The sequence below is a fragment of the Rhagoletis zephyria genome, unplaced genomic scaffold (genome assembly GCF_001687245.7).
Source record: "Rhagoletis zephyria isolate East Lansing unplaced genomic scaffold, Rhagoletis_zephyria_1.1 Rzeph_scaffold_03096, whole genome shotgun sequence".
Lineage (NCBI taxonomy): Eukaryota > Metazoa > Arthropoda > Insecta > Diptera > Tephritidae > Rhagoletis > Rhagoletis zephyria.
The window spans coordinates 12,001-37,472 of NW_016160180.1; the positions used below are offsets into that span (position 1 = coordinate 12,001).

At 33.7% G+C, this 25,472-nt stretch overlaps 1 protein-coding gene across 6 annotated transcripts; it reads right to left on the minus strand.

Moving 5' to 3' along the window:
* Positions 1-14: 14 nt before the first annotated feature.
* Positions 15-25,214, minus strand: LOC108368382 (protein C21orf2-like). Of its 6 annotated transcripts, none has more exons than XM_017623231.1 (10): positions 24,885-25,214; positions 15,069-15,134; positions 4,801-4,974; positions 4,343-4,721; positions 2,880-2,972; positions 2,324-2,404; positions 1,010-1,099; positions 551-786; positions 380-473; positions 15-233 (listed from the first exon to the last, which is right to left on the minus strand). In XM_017623231.1, the coding sequence occupies exons 1-10, from the start codon at positions 24,962-24,964 to the stop codon at positions 120-122; spliced, it is 1,407 nt and encodes a 468-aa protein (XP_017478720.1). In that variant the 5' UTR covers positions 24,965-25,214; the 3' UTR covers positions 15-119. The 6 variants fall into 6 exon arrangements, with proteins under 6 accessions (XP_017478720.1, XP_017478719.1, XP_017478721.1 ...); XM_017623230.1 differs by having other exon boundaries at positions 2,853-2,972; XM_017623232.1 differs by lacking the exon at positions 2,880-2,972.
* Between the last annotated feature and the right edge of the window lie 258 nt (positions 25,215-25,472).

Here is a 25,472-nt window from a genome sequence, read left to right on the forward strand (position 1 = left end):
TTTTTTTTTTTTTTTTGTTTTTTTTTGTGTGTTCGAAGTGACACTGGCAACTGTACAGCGTGTCCGTCTCACGGTTGCCGCCGCATTCCTCAACAGGACGGCATGCGGCGCATTCATCATCAGTCTGCCGACAGTTCATCGATGCGACAACGCACGGCGTGCTCCACCACCTCTAAGCTCGGGTAGTCCAGCTCTTTGACGAGACACAAAGTTGCCGATAGCAAATTCGAACTCTGAAAATTTGAAAAAAAAAATTAAATTATTTTATAAATTTTTTCAATGGAAATTTGGTAAGCTTGTTTCGTGAAGCTTGAAATTTCAGCCGTATTATTTCTACAAATCGAAAAATTCCTCAAGTGTTTTCATTTTTCACACTTACCCGATTTATGGGGCGCCTATGATAGCCCGAATAATGATTAAGTACAGCTGTTGAAACGGTGCTAGCTGAGTCACTGTAACGTCCATCGGGCCGCCTATAATGAAATAGTATGTATGCATATAATTAATTTACACCACTAATTCAAGAAAAAATCACAAATCACTTCATTACCTGGCTCGCGGTCGCTCCGCGTCATCCCAATCGCCGCCATTTTCACGCGCGCTGCCATTGCGATAAGCATAACGGTCACTGACCTCACTTCGACGCGGACCACCACTGCCGGCATGATGCAATGCAGCAGTGCTGCCAAATTGATTGTGCTGCTGCTGTTCCTCCCACTCAGTCAAATCGGTTTGGCTATGACGGTAATGGGCAGGATATGACGGACGATCAGACTGGTAGTATTCCTGCCCAAAGAAAAAAATGGCAGAATGGAATAGCAACGCATATGCAAATACGAAAAAATTTCAACAACAAAAATAACGTAGCTGAAAGCCTCTGTACATACGTAAATTTAATATACTATTTTCGCACAAAAAAAAAAATAATAATGAATGATTTTAAAAATACCAAAAAATAACTGAAGTGAGGATTAATAATCGTATTAGTATTACCGCAACCTTAACTTACCTTCATCGATTGTGTAGATATGCTAGGTGGGATAGGCGCACGCTCCCGGTACCCAACATGCGGACTATCCTGATCCGAGCCCGGAGAGCGCTGTTATTCATTACCAAAAGTTTCAATTTGTTAGTCAAATGCAATTTCGTATAGCCGCCGCGCAGTTGAGCGAAGGTATGTATGTGGTGTGTTAAAATTTGTTGGAGTTACGATTTCGGTGTTTGAGTGCAAAAAAATACATAACAAAAAATTGCTGGTTAGTTTAGATAAAGGGTGCGTCAAAGTGCTTAATATAAGCTGAGAGCCGTTGACTACGAGCACAATGACATACATAAATATGTAATTGTTTTCTCTCTACTAAGCGGATGTATGACAACTTGTCTTTGCCCAGCCCATGCCACCTGCCTATTCAGTTCACCTACAAGTAGAGTCCTCCTCGCATATTTCATGCCATGAATTCATAACACAAATTTCACTGAAAAACGTACATATATACATATGTACATGTTTTAATTTATGTATGGACCTTCATACTTATGTTTATGTACGCTTGCAAATGAAATGTTGCCGAAAAATCGCGTGACACTCGACAGTGGCATATTCACAATCGATAAATGCAAATGACTCTCAGAGAGCGGATAGGAGCGGATAGCCGAATCCGTTAGCGCGCTAGTTTTAACATCCTTAAAAATAGACTCCCATAGTCAGAGATGAATATTATAGACCCGTTAGACTATATTTTCTTCAAAAATGTAAACTCCTTGACACTACTCTTTCTCTTATTTTATGTCAAATTCATACAAATTAATGATTTCGCTGACACATTCAAAAAACTCATATCGCCATTGACAAGGCGTTTAGATAACGATGCTAAAAAATTGAAAACTGTGGCCTATGGCCCGTCGTTTCCAATGTGTGTTCAAACATCGGTCATTATAGTGCTTTTCTCCGGTCGCGTACTAATCCGAAGGAAACACAGTGCAATGCCTTGTTGTGGACCTCCCTCTTATGCTCTTGGTTACGAACCAGCAGAATTTAGAGACTCCGTTCGAATACATACTGACGCCTCTATCTGCAAACAATTGAATAGGTACAAGAAAATTATGATTCCCCGTCGCAAAAAAAATGGTTCAAATATCCCATGGACTTTCCGCATATCGCTAGACTCTCATCACAGTCCGAGGCTAGCTATGATTGTATGTAAATTAGAAATACATTCAAAATGGGTAGGTACTCGTAGTCAATGGATCTAGAGCTTTTGAGAGACTTCAGTTTACGTAAAAAATTTAAAAAAAAAATAATCGCAGCTACCAATGTTCTTACATCATTTTGATGATAGGACAACCGATTCACGTTCGTGTATGAATTATATTTCGGTGAAGGTGTATGCGCAGCAACTGGCTCCTGTGCAATGGGTGTTGACGGTGGTGTCAGAATAAAGACGTAAGCAAAATTGCAAAATGAAAATTAATTAGTACAGTGTCCATTAGTAGTGATGTTTTTGTTGATTTGGTGGTTTAATTTAATGAGTTGGTGCGGGTAACACAATTCAAAAAAAAAGTTGCGGGTTTCGATTTCGCTTAAACTTCTCAAATTCATTTTTAGACCAGCTGTTCTGGTTTTCACAAATCGAGTAAATTTTCCAAATTAAAATTGAGTAAAATTCAAAAGATGCACCATTTCTAGTTAGAAAAGCAAAAACCATACTATTTAAGTGTTTGTGAAAGCCAGAATAGGGCAGATAGGAAACATAAAATAAATTTTGCAAAATTTTTTCGCAGTTTTTTTTTTTTTGGATTTTCAAAGTTTTTAAAATTGCAGAATAATTTACGAAAGCATTAACGCTACATACATGAATGCAGTTGGGAGCACGAAATACCTGTGCGGGTGAGGCTGGTTTCGATACCTCATTGCTTTTGCTCGGCTCGCTGGCGCTTTCCTCTGTATTTGCCGGACTGTTTTGTTGCGAGGGCTTCGTTTGATTGATTACAGTGTTGATATTAGTAGCAGAGGTGCAATTAATTTTTTAGTATTTCAGAAATAGATTAGTTCAAGGGGTTTTGTTTGTGCGCGATGTCCGTATTGTAAGCGTGAATTTAAATTAGAATTAGTTATTAGTAAGTTAAAATAGATCTTAAAATACTTTCGCAAATCGAAATACTAATTTGTAGTGAAAAAAAACGAGAATTTCATATTAATATATACTCAAGAAAATTTGGCAATCAATTTATTTCTACACAATTCAATAAGTGCTTGAAGCTGCGAATGATCACGGTATATTCTACTATACATTCGTACGTATATATATGTACAACCGTATCAATTCTAAGAGTAGTAGCCGCATAATTAGGAAACCTTTACAGGGAACAGTCTCCCAAATACAGAGTTTTTTTTTTTGGTTAGTTTTGAATTATAAGACCACCACTCTTTACTGAAATCGATTGCGGCTACTTTGGACGACCATCGCGCCAATAAACTAAAATCTCGAACCTTTTTTTATTTTAAGTTCCATAAATAAACCCAACTACTGCCTATTTTTCGAATACCTAGAAAACGAAAGAAATTCGCAAAACGAAATTCTGCTTCATCAGCATACCAAGCCCGTTAACTGAAGGTAAGTTACTACACTAATCAATACCACATATCGTTACCTTAATTCACAAAGGCACTAACCAAAAATTTTTTTTTATTTTAGAGAAGCAAGAAACATTATAAAAATAGTATCACGAACAGGTAGGGCTTTCGAAAAAGTGGCATTCCTGCAAACCATTTTTTCAGAGTATTCTGAAACGTAAAGAAATTTTAACGAATTCGGAAAGATCCCATCCAATTTTTTTCCGAATTTTCTAAAATGAAATAAATTACGCACACTTCCATTATTTTACGAAATTTCGGAGGAAAATCGGTGAAGAAATGAAAATAATGCTGCTATGTGAAGAATTTCTTGCAGACTTTTTTCAGAATTTTCTTTATTTTTCGTACAGAAATTTCTTTACGAGTTCGTGTCAACCACTTCATATAATTTTCTTTGAAGATTCGGAAAAAAATCGTTACAGAAATCAGATACTCCTAAAGATTTCGTTAAGATTTCGGGAACTTTGGTTTGCAGGGATGTAACACTTTAAAATTTTTATTGAAGGTGTACCAAAATCTGTAAAAGCAGTTTCGTGAAACAAGGTTGATTAGGGCCTTTTTGAATTAAGGTAACGATATGTATGCAAGTACATACATATGTACACTAATGATCAAAGTGCTGCATATGAATCAAGTGTTGAAATCGATTTGTTTGCGGTGGTGAAGATATGCATAGCAATCAGAGTTATATCCTTCTCATAAAATTACCTCTTTCATTGGACTCGAACTGCGGCGCTGCTGATATTGTTGCGGTGACGAATTATGTTGGTACTGTGACGCCGCTTGTGGTTGTTGTTGTTGTTGTCTGTGTTGTGGCGGGTACTGATTTTGTTGTGATTGCTGCAGATGTTGTTGTTGTTGTTGTTGTTGTTGCTGCTGAGGAGGTGAGGGCTGTTCATAACGCTGTGTTGGCTGTTGTTGCGCATAGCTATCCTCGTACACGTCCTCCTCTTCTCGCGTCCCGCCGGAACCACTGCCGCTGCCGCCGCCGCCACCACGCAAAGCCTCATCGAGCTCCTCCTGTGTCACCTCAACATTATCCAGCTTCTTCAGATTTGGCAGGGCGCGAAGCACTGTTTGGCGGTAACTAGAAAAAAAAGGGAAAATATTTATGCATTTTGGGATGTTGGGGTTCTATTCAAACAATCTATGTATCTGAGTCTCACTTGGGCCCAACCCGATCACAGCACGGATTCTCCTCCAGCCATAAATATTTGAGAGCAGGCAAGCTTTGCAGATAAGCGATTTCATTAATATCCTGTATGTTGTTTTTACGCAAATATAATTCCTGAAGTTTGTGGCAGTCTTCAAATGGTTGCAATGTGGTAATTTTGTTGACGCTGAAACAAAAAGAAGAGCCAAAAAAATTGTTGTAGTCGTAGTTAAAAACGGTCACAAAAAGATCTGCTAGAGCGCAGCAGGCGTGAGAAGCGCGGGAGTAATGCCTATTGCTAGCCAGCCCCCTGCTTGGTCGCCTTGGAGCGTTTCATCGAATATTACTAAAAAAAATAATTCCGTCAATTTTGCTGGGCCAGAATTATGTTATAATGAAATAAATGAAGCACCGCGGCTCACCCCCGCGTCAGCAAAAAATCAATGTTAATTCTTAGCCACTTGAAACTTGCATGTTATTGTACTAAAATTTAATACCTAAAAATTAAAAAAAAAATTAAATTTTTGGGACACCTTGGTCTTACAATACACATATGTATTTATTTCTGTACTTGAATGAAATGATTTTCATAATCGGGATCAAAACTATGCAAGCCGTTTTTACAAAAATATAAGCCAAATACTACTGAAATTATTGCGGGCAAAATCGAAGTTTCGAATTTTTAAGCGAAATACCGAATCTTAGCCGATTGTGTTACTTTTAATGAGTCCGACCAATTCGCACAGAAATTTTGTACAAATAGAGCAACGTTTACAAATGTACATACATATACATATTTATTTTTTTATAAGGAATAAAATGCGTAGGACAGTCAGCAAAAAAAAAATTTCAAAAATCAACGCGAATTTTTAGACATTTGAAATTTGCACATTATTATACTAAAATTTAATGGACTATAAAACTGCATACCTGTATTTTTTTTAGAAATTCGTATTAAAAAGTTCGCAATTTTGCAGATTTTTCATAATTTTCGTACACAGTACCATTATTGAATTTAACCGGGGTTTGTTAAAATATAAGCCATGGTTTAATACAAAATTAAAAAAAAAAAATTTTTGCATGTAAAACATTGCGAATATTAACAAAAAAGAGCCGCACGCTCAATTTTGTGAGTAACAGTGCATAATGATGACTGCATTTCCTTAAAAGAAGCTTTAATTAATTGCAACGTAAATCAAGCAACATATGCACAAACATGGATTCGTTAAATAAATGTAAACAGAAAATAAACCTTCCACCTAGGTTATATTTCGTTCAAAGAAATGAATCAAAAGCAAACAAGCCATATATATACATACATACATATATACATTCATGTATATGTACATATGTATTTATGTACATAATTCTTTTGTTTCAAAAGATTACTCATCCCTACTAATAACCGAAGTTGCATCGAAACTCTTATTCTCCTCGTAGTTTGCGTGTAATTTATATTCATTTTGACTTAATGTTTTGCATTTGCCGTCAGTTAACCAAAATCGTAAGCTGACGTCATTGCTGATGATGTTTTCGAAATTCATTATGTTTATAATGAGCGCTCGCTCATGTTACACTAGTCCAAATTACAGAATGGCACAAGAAATTAATAAAGACAAAAGAAACTAGAAGGCATATCATAAAATAAACAAACGAGCTTCTCTTAAGTACTGCTGTGGTTTTTTAGTGTCATCAAAGTTCCGTTAGAGCCATATAAAAGATATGTAAATACATACAATATATGTATATAAGGTACCTATCGTCATTGTCAATGCAAAGAGCTCTAAACAACAAATTTTTCATTTTACTGGAGAAGCAAATTTTACATAGAAAATGCTTTCAGGGCCATCGTTAAGATGTGAATTAATATCTCGTAGTCTTTAAGAGACGCAGAGTATGATTAAAGTTTGGATTTTGCTATAGGTTGGAATGCAACACAAACCAAGCTATCCGAATATTAAGCAATGGAAAATGGTAAGGGCCTTGTTCAGTTAAATCGAGCATTGATTGATATGGCGACATATCTAAATACTAACGCATAGATATGTGTGTGTGTATGTACATATCCCAAGCATTTCAGTAAACGTTTTTAAAAATAACTTAAATTAAGTTTGCTATAATAAGCGTTAAATAAGCATTTTTAATATTAAGCTTATTAAAAGTTTTTTCAAATAAACCTTTAATAAGTTTTGAGAGCGAATGTTTATAAATAACTTAAACTTATAAATGAAATGTAAATGTCAACGACATGAAGTAGTAAATATAAAATTTTTTCAATCGTAACATGTTTACGTTTTTTAAATATATTATTAAAAGAAAAAATTAAATAAAACCAATGCGGTAAAACAAGAAAATCCAATCAAGGACCCGCTGCGCTAATCGGTGGAGCATTCGAGTCTTCAAATGATGAGTTCCCCTTATCCTTTCTTAGTTTAACATTCAATTAAAAATGTATTAAATTTTTTTCAGAAAAGTTCATCAATGAGAATGGCGGCGATGAAGCGGAATATATAGCTGCATCGATGTCGCTTTTCCAATTTGCCAATAACCGCAAGTAATTGAAAGCACGCAACAAGATGTAATAATTAACTTTTTTATGCTTAATTTGTATGTGTTATTGTGAATTTGTATGCTAAAATGTCTATTCCCTATTTATATTTTCGCGACTGTAGATGAGTCCGCCGAAAATTCGCATTTCGTTTAGTTTCTAGATGTTAAGCAATCTATGTATGAGTTTTTAATGAAATATCTTTAAATAAAGGGTTATAAAAATGTTTATAAAAAGCTTTCTTTTGAAAATTTTTAGTAAGTTTATATTGATACGCTAATAAAAAACTTTTTTTGAACCTTTATTATAAGTTTACACTTTTACGCTTATCAAAAGCTTTCTTTTGAACATTTATTACAAGTTTATATTTCTACGCTTATAACCAATGTTCCTTTTCGATTATATTACGCTTACTTCCAAGCGTTTTATAAACAAAAAATCAACGTTTTGTAAGCTTAATGTTTATAATTGAAAACTTAAAAAAAGCTTTCTTTAAGTTTATTTTGCTTGTTGGGTACCTACATACAATAAATCTCGAACAAGCTTAGTGTGAACACCTGTCGCAGCTGTGTAAGAAAATATTGTATGTACATTAGGGTGGTCCAAAAACAGTAAAGTCGAAATTGTAACGCTCTCACCCCCTAGGATTGTTCTATATCGAAACCGAAACCAAAAAAAATATTTAGAGGTCGCTCAAAGCGCTCAAAGTTTTCCATGTATTTTTATATGGGAAAAATAAATTTTTTCGTAGAAATGGTATAGAATTCTTGAAAGTCAATATTTTTCGATCAGTAAACTCTGGTTCTCTTCAAGAGACTTTCAATAATAATTCCCAATTGTTTATTGATCTGGTTCGAGGGTGAATCTGTATAGCATAGTTGTTGGCAAGTTCGAAATGGGTGAATATCGTTGGTCCACATAAATCCAGTATACATAGAATTATTTGAGATGAAATCCTTTAACTGCCTAATTAATGCCTTTATGGGCATTCTTCAAGAATTGTGCTTATTATGGTAAATAATAAAAATAATAAGGTAATTTTTTTTATTTTTAATCAAAATACCATAATACATATTTCAAATCTAGCAATTGTAAATGGAATGGTAAATAATTTACAACGCACTCTAATCTAAATAATTGTTTAGCATAGATACAATTTTGTACCTGTACAACCATTTAAATGGTAATATTACGATCAAAATTAAAGAAATAAAAAAATGTCGTGTATAAAATTTTCTATAGATCAATTTATCCGGAATTTTCCATTCGGAAATTTTTTTCAATTTGCCTTGGCCAGAGACAAACCCAACAGAAAAACAGCTCATATAGTGATTTAAATTTTTAAATATTTGGCAACCCTATTCAAAATTATTAATTCTGGTTAAGAGTGCATTGAAATGCCTTGCATTCCCTGAATACGTTGCAATATTTTAATGTTTAAACGAGGAAAGCCAGCGTAAAGCCAGCTATTGAAAAATATTGCAATAAAAAATGTTATTTAAATACCATAGAACAAACCTTGGGTCAGGTATATGAATTTCTTTTGTATTAAATTATAAAAATAAAAATAACCTTCGTTCGTTATTTCTGTTTAACAGCTATTTACGTCCTCTTTCATTTGATACCAAATTTGTTTAATTTGGATAAGCGGTTTGTTTATTATTAGGAAAAGACTTTAATTATAAGCACCTTCAAGTGGCTCATGAGTTTTGAGCAGTGTTGCCAGAGAGTCCTAAATATATATAGTTTGTAGGTGTCCAAGGTTGCTAGATACTAGTAGCTCGGGTATGTAGCAGCGTTGGGGGTTAATCAATTGATTTTTCAACCCACTTGGGAATTTATTAAAAAAGTAATTGCAATTAAACTTCAATTACACATTGCATTTAAATAAAATGTAATTAAATTAACTTATTTAAAATTAATTTAATTGCAATTAAAATTAATAAAAACTGAAAGCTTTATTAGACTATTATAGGAAATTATAACTGTTGTTTCGTCTAAGAACAAAAAAAAAATAAAATTTTGATAATTGAAAATATCCCTAAGAAAATCACTAAAGATATTGTATCCCTAATTGGCCTAGAATCACCCCAAATCTGGTGAGAATTACGCTAAACTGGCAACACTGGTTTTGAGTTGTGTCGTAATTGCAAAGGACCATCGATATGTATGGTATATGCAAGTAAATATGTGTGAAGTTTATATCTGTACAAAAAACGGATAATTCAGGGTCATCATGATTTTCTTATTGCTGTTGCGTTTGCTTCTTCAGAAAATTATCTATGTTAACCTTTGCCATCTGGCGTCAAGCGGTCTTGTCAATCAGAACTATTACAACAGAAATGTAACTTTATTTTTACAAAGTAAATTCGCAATGGAATATATATTTATGTACAATAAAGGAATAAATAGAAAAATGTTGAATTGTGCAAACCGCAAATGCGTGCAGTTTTTATCGCAATGTTTTCTTATTTATAAATAGAGCTGAGAGAATGTCTACCTTTCCCGATGCTTCAAAATACATTCTAAACTAAAGGTATAAATACACCAAATGCTTACACACTTGTGCATCGTCTAAATTCTTAATTAGCTGTAAATAGCGAATTCCCCCAAAGTGTGTAATTAAATACCATTTCTATTTCGGTTTTTTTTTTTATTCCCTAACGCTTTCTTTCTTTTTTTTTTTCTTTTTTGAACGAATTGAAAGTTTTTGTCAGCGTATTGAAAAGTCATTAATCATTTGAAAAATTGGGTTTGTTACTTCAGAGGTGAGTGAGGGGCTTGTGTGTTTGAATGTTTATGTTAGGCCCAGCAGGTGGCCGAAAACATACTAAGTAACCAATAATCAAATCGTTTATTTATGTATTTACACAATTTGTTACAGTTATTGTTGGTTTTTGACTGTATTTAATTTTAAAATTTCCTTTCGTCATAAATAGCTTTAACTTAAAGTTTAAAAAAGAGAGAATACATAGATTTGCAATAGACTTCAAATGGCCGTGATGAGGCACTTTTTGTATCGAAGATTATTACCCGCTCGCCGAGAGCAGGGATATATGTATGTGCTGCTAGGTAAACGATGGATTTTTTTTTTATATCGTTGTCAACCAACCTTGACTTTTTACAAACTTTTTATCAAGTTTAAAACTATTTTTAATTTGAAAACAAAAATATTTTTTAACTTCATTAACAGCAGAGCTGGGTAAATGCAATTACATTACAATTACAATTACATTGCTCAGTAATTGCAATTAGGAATCAATTCCTTCAGTTCATAGCAAAGGAATTGATTGCTTTTTCAATTCTGTAGAAGTAATTTCAAATGCAAGGAATTTCATATTGAATTTGGAATTAATTACATGCTGGTAAAAAGGTAGTATTTTTAAAAAGTAATTGAAAATGTAATCTGTTTCCTGGTAATTTCAGTACCTGGAATCGCAAGATTTTATTTTTTTTTTTCAATTACATAGAGGAATTGGAAAAACCCAATTACATTACTAGCACGTAATTAATTCCTTGTAATGGAATTTGAAAACTAAAAAATACTTTTTAAATTACTTCTAAGTAATTGAAAAAGTAATCAATTCCTTTGCTGTGGACTGAAGGAATTGAATACTAATTACAATATCTTGTAATTTGTAATTGAGAGTAATACAATTCCTAAGGGAATCATTACGGCCCAGCTCTGTTTAACAGGTTCTATGTAAGGTACTCGTATGGATTAGTTTTGTATTTTGTAAAACAAAGAGCAATCGAATATTTTTAACAAATCTACAGCTGGACGTAATAGTTTAGAAAACTTGTTGCTCGCCTACACGTTCTCCAGCTCAATCCATCTACATACATACATACAATACATACACATGTACATACATAACATTTAAGATATTCAAAAGCGTTTTGGCCATATTTGCACATTGCGTTGATTTCGCAAAGCAGCGACTTTAAAACACACATACATATGTACATACTCACTTACACCTACAAACTATATTAAGCGGTTACTCTATTAGAGTGAGTACAATTCGATTTCGATCAATTGCCTTCATCGACAACCGTGCATATACATACATACATATGTATGTAAATACCCTGCAGGGAAAGCTTCAAGTTGTGAGACAATTTTTTCCCGACTTCAAAAAAAGGAGAAGGTTATCATTTCGTCGGTATATATTTTTTTTATGTATGTTGCAGCATAACTTTGGACCACGTCAACCGATGTCGATAATTTTTTTTTTATCGGAAAGGTAGTGTCTCCGTGGTGCTACAAATTTGGTTTAGATCCGATCATTGCAAATTGGAAATTGGAAATTGGTTTAGATTTTTCGAATTAAATCAAAGCGGATTCCAAATTTGATGTCCGAATTTCGATTGGCTTCACATTCTTCCTTTCTTCTTCGAAATATGATCTGTCAAATTTTGGCTTTTTTCGTGATTCTGACTAAATAATCATGTACTTCCTCAAATTAGTATTGTCGTAGAGACTTAATTGTTGACTCTCACAAAATAAACCACCTCGTCATAAATAAAAAATATTTTAAAAATAATGTACATACAGTGCCGAACAGAAGTATTGGCACAGTGAATTTTTCGCAATATATGCTAAGTTTTTTATTCTAATTTATTTTCGATAATTTTTTATAAAAATATAGTTCATTTTACACCAGAAAATGTAATAATAAAATCTCAAAACTTTGTGCAAAACTCAGGAAAATTCATTAAATTTGCACACTAATTTGCAACTTTTTATTCCGATTTTAGAAAAATTCTAAGTATGCAGTTTCATAGCCCATTCAAATTTAGTATAACAAAGTGTAAATTTGAAGTCGCTAGAAAATCGCATTGATTTTTGGTAATTTTTTTTTACGCAAGTTCTTCCATACAAAGTAATTCGACAATTATTTTTTGTATGGAGAAAATGAGCAACACCTTCCACTAAAAAAATTGCCAAAAATCAACGCGATTTTCCAGCAACTTTAAACTTGCACTTTGTTATACTAAATTTGAAAAGGCTATAAAACTGCATACTTTGAATTTTTTTAAAAAATCTGAATAAAAAGTTGCAAATTAGTGTGCAAATTTAAAGAATTTTCCTGAGTTTTGCACAAAGTTTTGAGATTTTATTATTACGTTTTCTGGTGTAAAATGAACTATATTTTTATAAAAAATTATCGAAAATAAATTAGAATAAAAAACTTAGCATATATGGCGAAAAATTCACTGTGCCAATACTTTTGTTCGTCACTGTATGTATGTATGCGCGCGTGGGCTTTCTGAAACGAAATGATTTAAGCCAATGCATACATTTTCTAAGCATTGAGAACGCAATGAGCTGTAACATGGGCCTGGCAATTATCGTTAATCGCCTCAAAAAATGCACATGCATATGTATGTACGAATGTAAGTATGTACTATGAATGTATGTACATACCTATGTGGACATTTACTATTAAACTTAACCCTGCAAAAAATTGTGCGACTAATCTCTAAAGAGAGTATTCCGGGATTACTCTCAATCGGGTACAATTGGGTATTAATTAGTCCCAACTAGTCTCATTCGGGTACTAATGGAGGTTAATTAGTCTCGACTCATCCCTTATGGGTATAATTGGGGATCAATTAGTCCCCCGACTCATCTCTAATGGGTACTATTAACGATTTAATTATATGTACGCACTTAGTAAATGATATTTCATGTGCGGCGTTGGCACACAGAGAGAGTATTCGCCTAACAAACCTGAGCACCCCGGTTCGAATCTCAGCTGGCGCAAATTTTTATTTTTATTTTTTAAAAGTGAATAGTCGCTTTTTATACCCGTTCGGGTATAAAGGTGAACAATTAGTCTCTTCGTAGGACATGCTCGAACAAAAGCGAACAGTTCATTCCAAATAAAGAGATCAAATGTGGTATTAGTCGCATGTTCCTTTGCGATTGCTCCCGGAGTCATCGCGGATTAGTCGCATTTTTTGCAGGGAAAGATATGAAATACATCTACGAATCTATAAATTTAAGCTTTTCTTATATGTAAATCGCTTAGTCGCTTAGCACTTCCATGCGATCTGTCTAACATGCATACAAATCTACATATATGTATTTTCAGTATGCACGTACATGACTGTGTGTGTGCGTGTGTGAGCATTGACATAAAGTGTTTACTCAGCAAAATGCTCGCAAAAGCGGCCTTGACAATCAAATTGATTTTTTTAGAGACTTTAGCACTTTGTCGCCATTCAATGCCGACAACAGCGGCCGCCCTTTTATGGTAATTTGAAATAGGAAATCAACTCGAAAAGGAATTAATTTCAGGCATTATTTAGTGGGTGCTTAAGCGCAGCAACATGTGTGCCCCACTTACCCAACACTCGAAGATTGGGGGCCATCGCACAGCAGGAAAGTGTGATCATTCAGTTGCTCAGATACCATAAATATAGGTATTTATATATATGTAAATATATATATAGGTACATACATATGTACATACATTAGGGTGGTCGTTAAATGTAGGAAGCAAATTTGTATATACGATTTCATAAGCGTCAACCCCTACGTCGATGCTACTATAGCCGAGGATATCACATAAATTTTAGTCCCGATTGGAGACGATTAAAGCGTGTCGCATAGGGGGCAAATTTCAGATTACCCTATGAAGACGTCTTAACCGACTCCAATCTGAACCAAAATTTATATCTGATATCTTCGACTATGGTAGTATCGACTTTAGATGAAAAAAATAACAATTTTAATTTTTTGAGTCTCTAAAGAAGAATCTGAATCATGTCCCCCGTGCGCCATGCCTTAATCGTCTCCAGTCGGTAGCAAAATTTATATGTGATATCTGTGACCGTGGTATTACCGATTGAGGGGGCGCGACTGAAAAATATCGCTCATTTGATTTTTTTGAGGACCACCCTAATGTATACACAAATATGCATACACATCGACAAATTCTACGAATTCCATAAATTAACATAATGGTTTATTTAAACTCTCATACAATTTTAATTTGACGTTTATGGTGGATCTGAATGAGGAAAAATCTAAATTTGGCAATTTGCATTGATATTTTATATGTATGTATGTGCGCACGTGACGCCAGCTTAATTACTACTTAAAAATACTTAATTATTCGTATCTTTTGGAAATGTGTTTTCAAAAACACTCCCAAAATACAGATTTTCCCAACCCAACGGAAACTAATTTTTGTCAGTCATAATTTATTTTAAATCAGTAAAACCAATTGTGTCTTAATTTCCCTGTATTTCTTTACGTAAATAACAATCCTTCATCTCGTTTGTCGCTCGTATGCTGAAAGAATGACATAACTAAAGACCCAAATACCTATATGAGTTGATCAAACTTTGATAGCGTTTTGCCACAAAATTAAAATTTTGAATTATTCCCTATTATTAATCGATCGATATAAATATGTACATATAAATATATACATATCTACACACATACATATTTTTTAATATTTTTTTTAGGTCACTTCACACCTCTTGTGCTTTAAATACCGGTTACCTGTAACCAAATGTATCTGTAAATCATACTATCGTCATAAATTATTTAAAAAAAAAAAACCATTTAGGCTTTGGCTTATGAGATTTAACGAATAGCCAGATACAAGCAACCGGCCATTTAAGCCATTTAAGCACAAGAGATTGTGAAAAGTAACTTATGCCACTTTCAAAATAAGCAGCTCATATATGTATGTATGTATACATTATCTTACCTCAGCGCCAAAACCTCAACACCACGCATTCTTTTAATTATGGAGACGTCGCTGAGATCACTTCCCCTGCAAATAGAAAACAAAACAATCACCGAAGTGAACAATTAAAACTTGTTTATTTTTTCGTTTTAAAATTTATCTTTAAGCCATTAAGTCAGCTTGCATAAATACATATCGTCAGCTTAGAACGAAAAGTTTCCAAGTCCACTTTTTCTGAAAAATTATATTTGTGGAATTCAATTCGAAGGCAGTTATTTAAGATTGGAATACGCGAAATTTTGTAATACAGTTTTCACAAAATACGTGCTTGCAGAAAATCAGTTTGGGTTTTGATTTGAAGGGTAAAATTTAAAAAAAAAAAACTCAACTTAGTAACTTTTCACTTTAAGCTAACGATATGTACATGCAAGTAGATGGGTTCAAACGACTTTATATCTGTCACGTCCGGAATCTCATTTTAATTTAAAATAAAACCAACAACGAATTGATTCTCATTAGATATGAATTGGTTGTAATGGTCCTTAATTTGAATTTATTCAAAAAATGTTTAAGAAAGGAGAACCTCGCAGGATTCGCAGAGTTTTGCTTAAGTATTTTTACATTTGCTCTAAAGCCACTTCTGTTTTTGTCACGTCCGATATGACCTCCTATTCATCGATTTTCCCGACACCAGTGTTTCAGGCGCACCTAATTTTTTTGTCAACCAAAGGACGATATAAAAGCCACACAACGGCAAATTTTTTTTTATAAGTGACTTCCGTTTTCATATGATTTATTTAACTCTATTTAAAGGCGCACGAATGTCTCGTCCGACATCATGGAAACACCCCATGAACCAAAAAGACAAGATCACGCGGGCAGGAGACTAGCCCGTTAGAATCGCATTTAGGAAAAAAGTTGAACGATTTTGACATTAGCCGTTTATTTACATTTCTTCGTTGTTTACAATTTGATGGTGGCTTTTTACTGCAATTTTCTTCATTTTCGCTTGTGACAACGTGTGTACACATAAGATAAAGAATAATTTAACACAACGGCACGATTTATAGAAGAATTTGCATAATAAAAATGATTTTTCATGCGTTCAACAATTTCGCGGTTTTCTCCGTTCTCTTCGTTGTTTACTTCTTACAACAAAGATGGCGTCGAGATTTCGGCAGCTAGAAAATAACTTTTTTCGTTCTTTCCTTCCCGCGTGATCTTGTGTCTTTCGTTCATGGAAACACCCATATGTAACTAGTAGGGCATTCACCCCCGGAATCCAGAATTATTTTCTATGTAAAATTTCAAATATAGATAATTATTTAGGTACAAAAATGCATACATATGTAATTATTTAGACCTCTTTTTAAAGACCAAGTTTAACCTTTTATGTTGTATTATATGTGTAAGTTAAAATTATAGCACGATTCATTTTGTTCTACCTAGTTGCCATCAAGCGAAAACAAGAAGCGAAACTCGAAGACGGCGAAACGACGCAAGCGCATAGCTGCACATAAAAAAAATCCACATTTTTCAGCTTCGGTCGCAACGAGCGTTGCATTCTTACGAGGACTTGAAGACAAACCTGTTTTATAGACACATACCTAGTATACATACACACTTTCATACATAGATATGTATGTACATATGTGAATGAAACTAATTTATCTGTATGTAACCATGGTATGCCTTTCCCAGTGCCCATTTTTAGTAAGTACTACATATCTATTCATGTACATACATGCATACATATTCATGTATGGGTTAAGCGAGTGTGTCACGCTTGGAAAAACGGCAATGGGTTAAGTGGAAAGCGCTTGTTAGCTGATGCGAACGCTCTACATTTATTCCAAAGCTTAAAGATGGGAAAATTACTTGAACCAGAAACTACATAAATACATACATATGTATGTACATGTATACATGCATACCCACCATGCAAAACATGAGAAATAGGCAACAATCGTCAATGGCAACAAATTGGCGACTCACCGATTTATTGCTGTGGTGACAAATCGGCAACATCACTTCGATCATGTCAATTTTGAATAAAAAAGTTCTCAAAAATTCCGAAACTTATGAATATGGCGTCAATAGTATTGGCCAAAAGCATCTAAATTATGCCCAAGGACAAGATTGAAAAAATAGGAAGTCGCACAGCGAGAAAATGAATTAATTCCGATTGTAAGTTGCAATTTGGTACAAAAAAATAAATGAAGTATTAAAAAGAATAAAATTATTCCAAAAATCGCCTGAAGCGATAAGAAAAGGACTCATTCAGGTAATAAGAAAACGACTCGCCCAGGCGAGTTGCCTTCGGCGGACGTTTTAGAGCGACCGGTAATAGGAAATCGATTCGATGGCAATATTACCGGCAATAAATTTGTTTCCGAGGGCGACACGTTTTCTTATTGCTGGCAACACAAATTGTTTGGTGGGTATGTACATATCGATGTATATATGTACACACATACTATGTACAAACATATGTACTGTACAAGTCCAAGAAGTCCAGCAAAGCTAGCACTTTCAAAGTAGAGCTTCATTGCAGATGCGTTTAAAACTTAGTATACGAAATAGAAACTATTTAGTTACATACAAAAGTTACACTATGACATCTATAATTGTTACTCTAATGCGGTGTTTACAGGAGCCGATTTTACGGGCAAATTTTAGTTGAAACCAACAATCACCTGGTGTGAACGAACGGCCTTTCAACTAATCGCCTCCAAAATTGCCGCATGTAAACAGCGTATAATTCTTCAGTGATATGTATGTATGTAGTTCCAACCATTATTTCGTTAGGATTTTTGTGAAATGTTGGCGAGATGTACATATGTGCAATGAATTTAATAAAAATGAATTTTAATAAAAATTCTTGTTTTGTATTGGTAATAAACTACGTATGAAAAAGCATCTGTGAAGTGCAGAATTAAAGCGCATTTGAACCGCCAAACAAATATCTATTTAAAGCAGCGATGAGCAGAGAGAGCTTTTACTCTGCACGCGCCAATACAAAATGTAAAGGAAGCTTAAAAGAGCTTTGCCCGCGGGCAAGACAGTGCCCCATCAGTGATTTAAAGTAAACAAACCCCCCGTTGCATACGCTTTTCTATATGTAGTTCGTCACCTTAGGTATATGTATGTATGTAGATTTCTAATGAAATTTTTTTTTTTATTGTTTGCGAGTTATTACATTTTCTCTTACAATTTTGGATTTACGTAGCACTGAACAGCGATGGTTAAAAGAAAACAGAAAATATAATTTTTTAGAAAACGTTTAAAGTTTTCACTCTTAGCAAGTGATATGTAGTCTTAAAAAGTAAAATAAATTAAAAAGTTTTTAAAACGTTTCACATTTCGTTCTTTTTGAACTGTTACTAGGGACTGGTTCGTTTTTCCCTATAAAGTTCTATTGCGGAGTTAGAAACTTGGTTTACTAGTTTGGCGTTTTCCTGCAGGGTACGCTATACATTAGTATGCAGTAACTTCTGTTTAAATTCCACTAAGAAATGACTTGCATAAATATTTATTTACTGCATACATATGTACATATGTAATGTGTTTATTTACTAGTAAATTGCATGTATAAGAGCTGGGAAAATTGTATGTTCGTATGCCACGCAACGCGACAACAAGCAACAAACATATAAAGATCCATCTCAACAAAAAAAAAACACAAAAAAATAACACAAAAATTAGATTTCCACCTTGAAACTCATTCGTGCTAAGGAGAAAGTTCGAAGACAAAAGCCAATGTAAGCATGTATGTGCATATGTATATGTACATATGTATGAAAATATGTGCCACAAATGCACTCTGACCTAGGGCTACCAGTTAAACTCTGCCGTCAACTGTTAATGACTTCTTTTTGAATTATAATCTACATAAATATGTATGTATATATTTAATACAAGTAATTTTTAAGCAAAAACCAAAACCGATTTCTAATATAAAAACTTAGAAATACCGTTAATTTCTTCAGGATTCCATGATCGAATCTAAACCATTATTAATTATTACGAGACACCCTCTGAGGCACCACCTTTCATCTAAAAAAATAACTATAGAAATCGGTTAACGTGGTCCAAAGTTATGCGGTAAAATACATAAAAAAAAAAACAAATACAGTGATACCCGCTTAAGTACCCCTCCGCTTAAGTAACCAACATTTTTGGGCAATGTGAATTTTCGAATGTAATCTGAAGAAAAAAATTTGATCTGACGAAGTTAACAAAAAGATGCAACCACATCAATAATTATGTTCGCTTAAGTACCCGCATCGAGGCATCGGGGTACTTAAGCGGGTTCTTTTAAGTACCCAACCTGCCTAAGTACCTCCAAAAAGCTGACATTTTTCGTGAGGTACTTAAAGCGGGTTTTACTGTAAACAAATGTTCGGGCGAAACTGAATTTTCTATACCCGGCGCAGGTATCAAATATCGTCGTTTCAACTTTCTCTAAACTACCTAAAAATGTGTAACAGTCTTATTTATTGTTAATAGATTGTTGCAAGTAAATATTGACTTGGAGTAAATGAGCGTACTCAGTTATTGAAATATCGAAGTTTTCGTATATCGTAAATTTACCGTTGTACGGGAAAAGGGTGTAATTTTTGTCGGATTTGAATAATTTTCAACGAATTTGGTAGAATTTGATAAATCGCATATCGATATATACATTTGTGATCATAAGTGGGCGGCGCCACGCCCAAACTCCAAAAATTCTAATTTTAAATTTATGCCAAGTGTTTATAGCGACAGTCGCTTTTGAGTCAATTAGCTTCAGTAGTTACTGATTTATCGCAATTTTCGTTTTTCAGTAAATTACCGTTATATTGGAGGTGGGCGTGGTTATTGCCCGATTTCTAAGACTAGATGGACCCTAAGAAAGGCTCGTATTGAGTTTGGTAAGGATTGGTGAAGCGGCTACTGAGATACAGTATTTCATCATAAGTGGGCGGGGTTACGCCCATTTTCCAAAAAATGCATAATAATATTTTTTTTGCACTAAAATTCTACTTCGCATACTAATTTTCGACAATTTCGACTCAATATTTACTGAAATATCGCAGTTTTTGCATTTTTCGAAATTACCGTTATATGAGAGGGGGGCGCGATTACAGTCCGATTTCACCCACTTTCAATAGCAACCTACCTTGGATAAAGGGCAACCTACATACCAAATTTCGTTGAGATATCTCAATTTTAGTCGAGTTAACGTGTACACGGACAGACGGACGGATGTATGTGGGTTATTCTCACAAGATTCGAATTTTTTTGTGAAACAATTTTTTTTACTTAAATCGTGAGCACATATATGAAATGTTTGGTATACGTTCCTTCAGCGAACCATACGTTCCTAACGGTTTTACGCGTTTTTTTTGGAAGTGGAAAGTGGGCGTAATTTTAGTCCGATTTCGAAAATGTTCAATATATACATAGCTTTTTTATGCCAAGGTCAATAATTGTACTAAATGTGACGCTTTTATGAGCCTTAAAAACAAATATTCTTTATAATTCTCATTATTAGTAAACTTTTACTTGTAGGTGAACTTTGTTTCTTTTGTTCAACTCAGAATTTATGCCACTAAAAGAGTCCAAAATGAGTCAGTCTGGTTGATTGGTTTCAAAATCAATTTTTCTAACAAAAAAAATACTCATTTTAGACTCATAAATTCTGAGCACTCAGAAATTGTTTAAAGAGATCTTTTTACAGACATTTTTTCAGTCTACATATATATACATACACATGTACATACATATATCACTAACTTAGAGTGAAAAGTTGTTAGGTCCCATTTTAAAAATGATAACCAATTTCTTCAAGTATTTCGTAAAACTTTGAATACAACATTTTGGCTGTTTAAAGTAAAGCAAAACTCCATATGAATCTTCGATCTTTATTAAAAGATGTCGTAGGTACTATTTTTGGCTTTATCGGATTTTCGGTGCTTCTTTTGGACTTAGCACATTTAACTTTCATTGAATATAAACGAGAATAAATAAGAGAAGTAGCTTTATCCTTTTCGACTTAACAACCTTTTCACTCTTAGATAGCTATATGTACATATTTATATCCATACTCTAGGGTGGCACCCTTTTCTTTTGTTCTACGTACAAAATAAAGAATTCGACGAAAATTTTTAAATTTAAAAAAAAATTTTGTCACTAACAGGGCGGGAAAAAATTTGATTTTTTTTTTCTTAAATCGCAAAAACTGTACAAAATCTTGTCTTGAAATCTCATAAATTTTACAAATAATTGTAACTTATTCATATAAATTCATAAACTCGTCGAATTTTTGCGATTAAAAAAAAATATTTTTTATTTTTGAAATTTTCGTGGATGTCTTTACTTTGTACGTAGAAAAAAAAAGAGTTCACATAGAGTGCTACTATTATTTTGCGCACAGCTATACATGCATAGGCTGCACATACATATTTGTATTGATTTAGATTTTAGTTCGAGGTCAACGCCATTCGAAGGATTTGGCCAAGCGTAACTACTACACATTTTTGTTTGCGACCAATTTACATATTTACATGTATGTAGATACTCAATATTTCTATGTACATACGTGTTTATTTATGTATGTAAATATGTACTGCATTATACATACATATGTACATATGTATGTATATATAATGTATTCACTAGGGCGGGTGTCAACAGTGCAAAGTAATTAAATCCACCACAAACAGATATACATATCTATACATGTAGATATGTACATGCAACGACAAACACTGAAATGCAGTTGCAATTGCCGCTTCAGTGGACAATGGATAAAGCGCAACAGACCACAGCGCGGGCGTTCATAATAAAATGGGCAGCGTTGACATAAAGACTCTGCTGGACAGAAGGCAATGACACCGTCTGTTAGATGCCGCAAACCAGCGTACAATAGAGATACATACATACGTACAACCATAAGAACGTTGATAATAATGCAATTGAATCAGCAATCAAAGAAACAACAACAAACATTGTTTAATGTGCCCAAATAAGATTGCCTACAAGTTGTTTGATACATACAAATATACCCAGTAGAAAAAAGAAGAGGTAGAAAGCAATTACAGAGGGCCGTCTCTGGAATGTACAGGGCCTTACCATCTGCATGATTTCCTTAATTATTTTTTATATGAAACGGTCCCTATTGGAAGGCATTGCATTTCCGTTTACTGGAGAACAGCCCAAAGAAGGGCTTATTTTTTGTGCGTAACACTTCACAGATGCTTTTTCGGTTTATATGGGTAAAGAAAAACCAATAACTAAAATGAAAAATTATATGTTGGCTCAAACGAGATCCGTATCAATTACCAAGTTGCCTTGGTTTACAATATTTCTCGTAGCAGCTGGAATGTCATTCCAAATACGTATAGCGTTTACGAAGAACAGCCTTGTAGACATTACATAAATAAAAATTGGTACAATTAAATTTCCAGACCGGATAGATTTACTAAAAATGAGCTTGTCATAGAGATAAGAAGGTGGTTTGGTTGAAATGAGACGGAATAAGAAAAAATAACGGTTCTAAAATTTTCTGGCATTTGAAAATATCACACCCTAAGAGCTGAGATCTCCATGCCGATATGTGATCATATTTACGTAGCCCATAGACATACCACGTTATGTGATTGAATTTGCTTGGGAGGAAATGTAAACTGTTTACCCAAAACTTTACGGACATTTGAAAAAATACTGTCGTTTAGTTGGTACCTCGGTGCCTGCTGAGTGCCTTTTTTCAAAAACTTGTGCTACAGCCGCGATTGCCATCAAAACCCTCATCACCCGGTACCAAGCAAAGGGCTACCCTTATGCTTAAATAATAACTAATTATCGCCGCTAAAAATACTCGTTTTTTTATTTACTGCTAAGCAACAAGAGAATTAGAAATTTTTTATAGAAAAGTGTTTTTGTGAATACTGTAAAATGAATATTGTAAAAAAGTGCCATTAAAATTTCGATTAATCGATCATTTCTCAATAATTGCAATTATTTTTTTTGGCTTGTGATTAATCATATGATTAATTAATCGATAATTTTTTTTTTGCCAACCCTAATCGCAATGGAACCGAGCGGATGATGTGTAGTTTTGACGCCACTAACAAAAAAAGTTTTAGAACTAACTGAAGTATATTTTTTTCGCGTTATCTCAACAGCTGCTGTGGCCGAATGGATGCGTGTTCGACTGCCGTGTTCTTGGTCACAGGTTCAAAACCTGTGGCATGGAATTTAATTTTTTGTTATTCTATTTATGTATATATTAGATACGTCTATATTTATAGTTTCGTAAAACGACACGTGACACATTACTTTCGTATGACAACGCTGTAGAGAAATTCTTGCATCTTTTTGTGCGTAGGTTAAAGTGGCTATCCATTACTTTTTGCACTCCCAAATATTACCTTTTTCCAGTGGGTTCATATGTATGTAAATATGTGTATAAGTATACTTATATGTGCATGAGAAATTTAATGAAATGAAAAATTCATAACTATGTGTTATGTATGTATGTACTAGAGATGGGCATAACAAGTGATTTTCTACGTGACACGTCATGTCACGGTTGATGCAGAAATGTTCTAGGACCATCCAGATGAATTTCTACATCAAAATTAAAATTTTAAAAAATTTCGCTTCCATCTTTTTGACGGTCAGGGCTCGATATGTATGTATTTATATATGTACATATATATGTATGTGTATTTTCAACCAAAATCAAATCGTAAACTACTACTGTTTAAGCTATTTACCGTATTCACTTTTGACGAATTCAAAGATACAACAGATGAATCTGCAGAAACAGTTTTTGAAGTCATTAATTAATGCGGAAATACAGATTTAATTGACAAAATCAGAAAACAAAAGTTGTGACGGTGTTTTAAAATTTTGGGAGGAAGTTAAAGATTTTCCACCCCTTAGAAGGCTTTCAAGAAAAATTTTTAACATACCAGCTAGCTCAGCAACTATTGAAAGAGTTTTTTCTGTGTCAGGCACTAGGAGTCTAGGAGAAAGACTTACACGATTGGTGAAAACCTCGACAAAACAATATTTTTAAACAAAAACATTTTAAAATTACATTGAACATAGATCATTGATATAACCGATACTGTACATACATATCAGGGAGGCCAACTCGTGGGGAGTTGCCCCGATTTGCGGGGAATTTCAGTTTGCGTAGGGAATCGGGAAATGGACCGTTTTTTTGTGGCGAATTTCAGCTCGTTCAATTCTAGTATAACAAAGTTTCAAATGGCTAAAAATTACCATTGATTTTTTAGAATTTTCTTTGCATTTGCTTTCATATAGCGAATGAACATAATATAATTTTTATATAGAATAAAACAGTGCAACAACTTAGGAAAAAATCCTAAAACGGAAATTTGTAGCCATTTAAAACTTGCAATTTATTATTCTAGAATTGAGTGGGCTAAAAAACTGCATACTCAAAATATTTACAGAAACTCCAGTTAAAAAGCGCGAAATTTTTACGAAAGTTTGTTGAATTTTTTTCAAATATTGCACAAAGTCTGAAACTTGGATTTATACAGTTTTTGTTGAAGAATAAACTATATTTTTATAAAAAAAAATAACGCAAATTAAATAACAAAAAATAATAATAATTGGTGCGAATAAATATTTTCGACCACTGTATGTATGTAAATATTATCTACATACATAAATATTTTTTATTCTTTATTTGTTAGCTACCTTTGTAAAAGTTTGGTTTGGTTTATCAACACATAGATTAATTACGTTTAAAAATACAAAAAAGAAAGACCAGGAATATATCAAAATACATAATTTTTTGTATGTATATTTACTTACCAGCAGTTGAGTTTTTTGATGGACCCCAAATCGGATTGCTTTGAGCGGGCAATAACCATTTCCTCGGTGAGACGCGTCATTGTGTTTTGTTTTGACGGTAGCACAGCTCTTTTGATATTTAGTAATTTTCTTAAAATGTATTTATTTTCCTTTTAATTGTTAATATCTTTGTATGTATGTATGTACATATGTACATATATTTTCGTTTTTGTTGTTTACCGTCCTTTTTTATTGCTGCAACAAAATAAGCAAATAGAAAAACACTTCAATTCCACTTCATTCGTGTACCTACTGAAAATCCGTTTCGCAAGCGCTGGAGGCTAAGCCCAATTACACAAGCTAAATGCACAAAAACAACAAATGTAATGAAAAATGCCAACAGGTTTTTGCCGTAACTCTTTACTTTTTTGATTATCTTTTTTCTGATGGCAAACGCGTGCAGCGACGGCATTTCTTTACATACATATTTTCTGCACTCTTATGTATGTACATACATATGTATGTATGTATATACTACATATGTACATGTCCATATGGTGTACACATACACGCATCTGCAACTGTTGCAACAACTTATGCTCCCTTTCC

Coding starts and splice junctions, on each gene's coding strand:
- LOC108368382 (XM_017623230.1), bottom strand. CDS start 24,964: ATGACGCGTCTCACCGAGGAAATGGTTATTGCCCGCTCAAAGCAATCC. Junction 474..550: donor GCGGAGCGACCGCGAGCCAG/GTAATGAAGTGA, acceptor ATTTCATTATAG/GCGGCCCGATGGACGTTACA. Junction 234..379: donor ATAGGCGCCCCATAAATCGG/GTAAGTGTGAAA, acceptor TCAAATTTTCAG/AGTTCGAATTTGCTATCGGC.